The 5,706-nt window shown below is 42.8% G+C and overlaps 1 protein-coding gene across 1 annotated transcript in view; it reads left to right on the forward strand.

Moving 5' to 3' along the window:
* Positions 1 to 5,706, forward strand: part of LOC104621943 (fibroblast growth factor receptor 2-like) — a gene marked incomplete at its 3' end in the record, with an annotated part of 67,093 nt that overhangs the window by 45,895 nt on the left and 15,492 nt on the right. The window contains 1 exon segment of the mRNA XM_010288578.1: positions 5,035 to 5,225. Coding sequence (XP_010286880.1) covers positions 5,035 to 5,225 — 191 coding nt within the window.

The following is a 5,706-nucleotide window of genomic DNA, read 5'->3' on the forward strand; positions in this document are numbered from 1 at the left end:
AGACCCATAATTTGTAGGATAATTAGCATTTTTGAAAGCAACAGATGTTGCACGATCAGAAGGAAGGTGGTTTGGAATGGGCAGCGTTCTCACCGAACAGGGTCCAGATTGCTGCTGAAGACCTCCCGAGCTCAGAGTCGGGCAAAATAAGCAACTAGAGCTGAATGCGCTGTGCTGACCAGGGCAAGTGAAGAAGAGGGCATGGCAGGTCTGTGTTTTCAGTTAAGTGGAGAGTCAGCTGGAACGGCTTCGTTTTTTATTCAGTGATGACTGAAGACAGAGAATCTCTACCAGGGGCTAGCGATCCAGAAGGGTTACTGATGCACTGAGGGGCACCATTTGGGGGACCCCTCTGTAACTTCACAGTGGCAGCTGCCAAGGTGACTCCTTAGGAGGCAGTAACACTTCAAAACTGGTATTAAAGATGCTGATAAATGTGTCTGATTAAGAATTGTGGAAAAGAATTAGATAACTTTTTTTCTCCCTGCCCCCTCTTAATTGAGGATCTCTCTGCTGTCCCCAGAACTCACGTTTGGTCTTGCATTTGCTATTCAGCTTTTATTTTCCTAGCCTGCACTTGAATCACACATTTGCAAGGAGAGGAAACAAGCACATTCAAAAAGAGAAAATGAGAGTTGTCTTCATGTTTTTTGAAATGAATCAGATGCCTTACCCAAAGCCCATTGAATTCCATGTGAGTTTTCCCCCTGACTTCAATGGGCTTTGGTTCTGGCTTTTAGCTCCCATGAAAGGTCCTGAACTGTCTGTGCTGGGGTGACGAGGAGGCTTGGGTAGACAATTACCAGAGCCCTTCTCAGCCCCTGGCCCAGCCAGGTTGCTAAGGAGACTTGGCCTCGGGATGGGCCCCAGAGCTCACCCCTTCCGGGGTTATTGTCTGCTCTCCCTGCCAAGGCACTCCAGCCGCGGCAGAGCCGCTCGTGCAGCCACAATGCGCTCTACCTCGGGCTCTGGCAGCAGCAAATCCTGCCCGACGTCTTCCCCCCGCCGGCGTGCAGCCTCTCTTCCTGTGGTGTTTCCATCCCTGCACCCTCTGCCCGAGGACCAGAGTGGTGGGATCGGATCTTCTGGTCTCTGTTGGCTGTGAAACCTGTTTTTTCACTCCTGTCACCTGCATCCATACTCCAGCATCTTCATCTCATGCATTTGCATCGTGACTTTCTTGTCTTTCTCCTCACTGATTTCCCTCTGCCTTGGCTGCAGCTGGTCAGCAAAAAAAAAGGACAATGTGGGAGAGATGCCGCCGTGGATTCTTTGCAGTTTTCTCTCTTGGGGGAAGTTTTTCTGAAGTTTTAACATTAACAGACTAAACGACAGTTTCTTGTAAGCCATTGGGCAGGTCTCTTTGCAGTCATCTTTTCAGATAGTGAGTCTGTTTGTCTATAGATAAGCAGAATTCTGAGCAGAAATGCTCAAGCCCTGGGCACTTTCATGGTGGTGTAAAATTTAGAATCTTATAGCAGTGAATATGATAATCTGCACGTGAGCAATCGATTTTGCTCTGCCTTTTGTAGATAATTGGCTCTTCAAATGGGAATGCTCTTGGTTTTGTATCTAAGCTGCAAATCGGAGAAAGCAAGGTGGTGTCTGTTTGGCTCAATCACTTTCAGGTCAATATGCAGAAATTTTTTCATAATTTTAAACATTTTTAAACATCCGTTAGACTCCATATTAAACATCCATTACATTTTGGTTGAACCAAGAAGGTCTGTTAAGAAAGCAGGGCATATCTATGAAAAGCTTTGTAGATCTGTATGTATTCCACTGAGTAACTAATATTTATGGTAATAAAATTAGTATCTGCTATTTTTGGTCTTTATGATGTAGTATCTAGTATGCTTGAAGACAGCTGATCTATGGGGTGGTTTTCTATTTTATGGCATATGCTGTTAACTTGTTTTTGAAACGTGTTAGCAGGGAGAATGAAACACTAAAATTTCAGTGGTCAAGTAGCAAAGATTTATTTCTTAAGGTTCTGATTCAGTTCAATATTATGAGCTAGGAGAATGCTGAGATCAGCAGGGCAACAGAGCTGTAAGCTTGGTTACCAACTTGTTTTATATGAAAATATTGTTTGTCGACGTTAAATAACTAGAGATATATGCGGTCACTATAGGTTAGTGATGATCCTGATTATAATTATTAGGTTATGTAAGGCAAATGATAAAATTGGTTTCACTAGCCTTTTAAGATTTTTTTTAAGGCAACTTTGACTCTTTTGTTAGTCTTTAATAACAAAGAAAACACCATTTCCATCTAATACTACTGTAGCCAGTTGTTTGAGCGATGATCTCTGCATACAAATGTAAGGCTTGTATTTTAAATGCTAAATAGTGATGTGAGATTTAGGTATGTGGTTTTGACAGTACCTATGCTTAAGCAGTCCTTAAATGTGTGTGGTTTGCAGAGAAATACCAAAGGAGTAACATCCTGAAATTGCTGTTTCTAAGAAATGATACTGTACAGAACTATACTTGGTCATTTGTAGTTAGTGGAAGTTTCTCCATGTGTAGGGTTTTTTTCTCCCCAGTACGGAGTGTCTTTATTGTGGTATTGGACTCCAGGATTGTCATGAAACCCCGCTGAATTTGCATCATGGTGGTTATGTTCTCCTGGGCTGTTAGCCTGTGTGGGCATAGGAATATTCTCTTCTGCGGAGGTGGGGGAGTTGGGCAGCACTAACCGTTGCTCTGGATGTCGGCGGGCGACTAAAGTTTGTTTGTTACACATTTACCCTTAGAGAATAAATTTCACAAATGTCTTGCCTATACATATGCACGCACTTTAATTTTTTAAAAGGAATTGGGGACCAAGAATGTAAGAACTTTGCTTTTACTTCTTTGCTTTGCCGCTTCTTTTTCGGTAGAGGAAAACTTTGACAGTCATCAATAAAAGATTAAATCATTGATGGCTATCGGGATAAACTAAACACATTTTGTGTGTTGATGCTGGCATAGTAGGAACTTTTCCAAGATGTTTCAGGCCTCGTTCTCTGGTTTGTTTAAGGGCAGAGAATAAGGTCACAAAGGAAATCAAACCCTGATGTGGAGAAATGAAACATGAGGCCTACTGACTTCTAAAAAACATTTTAAATAACATTCTCTAAGGTTTCATTTTATACTGAAGGCAGCTGTAATAAGTTTTGGAAGATGGTGTAAGGTTTCTATTAAAGAGAGATTTTTGCTTGCTGTTTTTGTACCCAAATGAAGGAGCAAGGGAGATGGAATTAGAGCTTATTTAGTATAAGGTGAGAAACTAAAAGTTCTCTCCAGAACTGTAAAGTAGTAATTTATAAGTTCTACTGTAATTTACAAATTAAAAAATATTGCACTGTTCCTAGATCTTTGAAAATGACACACATAGCTGTGGCATAATTCAATAACTGCAACACAAATGCGCTTTTGCCACAAGTAAAATAAGGCTGCTGCTTTGTAGTATGCTGCCAGTGTAGCCTCAGTGAATAAATTCCCAGTAGATGTTTGCCGCATGCCAAATATATTGGACTGTATAAAAGATCCCATTGTTCCACGGGCACCATTATTTGCTATTACACTCGCAATGTTTGCTTGTGAAACAGTTTATTGGAAACTAGTATGTTTAAGAAGGAACGCTTGATTTGAAATTCAGTTGATTTGGCTTGTAATGTCAAAGCTTTTACAGTGTACAGCCTCTAAAAATAAATATTTAGGTCTGCCGTTTTTTTACTTATCTTCGAAAGAATTCCTGGAGAAGAGGCTGGGGCTGGGCAATGGGCGTTTCACTTCTGATTTGTAGGTTGAAGGTGTACGTAGGTCAGGATTAACTTTACTCTCCTGTAAGAAGGAACGGGCGGCGTTACGCTTGCGTGAGGGAGGTGGCGAGTTCCCAGCAAGGCTGCTGAAACGGCAGCTCTCTGGAGGTTGTCTAGGGAGGGTGGCAGTGCCCGTCCCGCTCGCGGGATAGTAAAGGAATTTGGTAACCAGGGCTGTTGTTTAGAGGACTTTCTGTTACGCGATGTTTGGGTGAAAAGTTTTTATGCTTTGCCCACTTGCCTTGTCCAGCTAAACCAGGCTGCTGGTGGTCCTGGAGGCTGGGGAGCTGGGCGCGTGCCCTGCTCGCCACCCAGAAGGTTTTAGCAGCTTTTAAATCAGGCTTAGTGAGGGTGGTGGAAAGCTGCCTCGCTGTCACAGCGGAGGGCAAGGCTCCCACCGATGCTATGCCCCAGGACCGTGTATTGCACCCACAGCGTCAGGCTGGGAACGCTGGCTGCAGTGGCTCTCCGGGTACCCGGGTGCTCAGCGTTCGCTGATGTAAGTTTGACCAAGAACATCTGATGAAGGCCTGAGCAAGTCCATAGGTTAAAAGCTCTGTTGGCTCACATTAAATACACTGCCCAGAGAACTCTCTATTTCCTATCTAATTTCTCTGTCTTCCTGCTCAGAATAAGAACGAACTGGTATTTCTGCTGTTGTGTCTGGGTAAAGTAGAGAGCAGCTATCGTGGTGGTGCTGGTCAGAGCATTTTGAGAAGTCGAGCTGTGGGGTATGTGCATCCCGCATGAGGAGTTTCAGTGCTGAGGCTTCTGCTGCTGGATCTGAGAAAGTCCCTTTGGTTTATTTTAATACATTAATGAGTTTTTTAAATTAATCAATAATCTTTCTTCTATTTTGTAGAGGCTTGGTCCAATTAGAATGTTTTAAAACTCATTGCAATGGCTCAATTAAAAAAAAAAGATATTTTACTTAATTCTTGCTGAGTTGAACTATGAAAAATGCTTAAAGTTTTTAAGCACGGTTTCTCCCCTCCCCCCAAATAGCTAGTCTTTATATTACAAGTGTAGTGCTCAAGTCATCTCCTTTGAACTGTAGTTTGTGTTATACGTTTTGGCTGCAGTGTTATTTCGGAGGAGTCAGCCAACAGGCTTACAAGGCTTTTTGGCTCGAGTTCACTTACAGTTTTCTTGGCAGCTCTGCTTATTTATGCATCTTTATTTCTCTCTCTCTTGCTCCTTCTCGCTCCCCCTCCCCACACGAACAGAGCGATCGCCGCACAGGCCCATCCTCCAAGCTGGCCTTCCAGCAAATGCCTCTGCAGTCGTCGGCGGTGACGTCGAGTTTGTCTGCAAAGTCTACAGCGATGCTCAACCTCACATTCAGTGGATAAAACATGTAGAGAAGAATGGCAGTAAATACGGACCAGATGGACTGCCGTATCTTCAGGTTTTAAAGGTGAGGCTTTACAGACGCCGGCAGTGGTGATGACTTCTTTAAAGCGTTGAATTTTTTTGATGTAAATCCAAGAATTTTGAGATCTGAACTTCTTTTGAAAATGGAGGTGTTCATGTTACAAATGAAATAATGAGTCAGATAGCCATTTGATAGTCTAAATGCTAATTGTGCAGTTTGCAGATACTTTTGCTCTTTTTTTACTTCCGTGAAGTCCTTTATCTCTGAATGTTTCAGGCACGACTTACTCAGAAAAAAAAAAATGAAAACCCTCTTAAAGAACATCACTGACATTTACGTTACGGTAGAGTTACGTCCAAAGCATACCCAGGATAATGTGCTCCATTTCTTTCCCGTTTCTTTAGCGTCTTTATTCAAAGTAACGTGGCACCTGCTGACAAAAGCTTGTTGGCAGGGTTGGGTTTTCTGGATGCTGAGCCTGCAGACGTTCATTTTTCGCTGGCGTATCAGCGGTGTCATTCCT

The sequence above is a fragment of the Phaethon lepturus genome, unplaced genomic scaffold (assembly GCF_000687285.1).
Source record: "Phaethon lepturus isolate BGI_N335 unplaced genomic scaffold, ASM68728v1 scaffold11776, whole genome shotgun sequence".
Lineage (NCBI taxonomy): Eukaryota > Metazoa > Chordata > Aves > Phaethontiformes > Phaethontidae > Phaethon > Phaethon lepturus.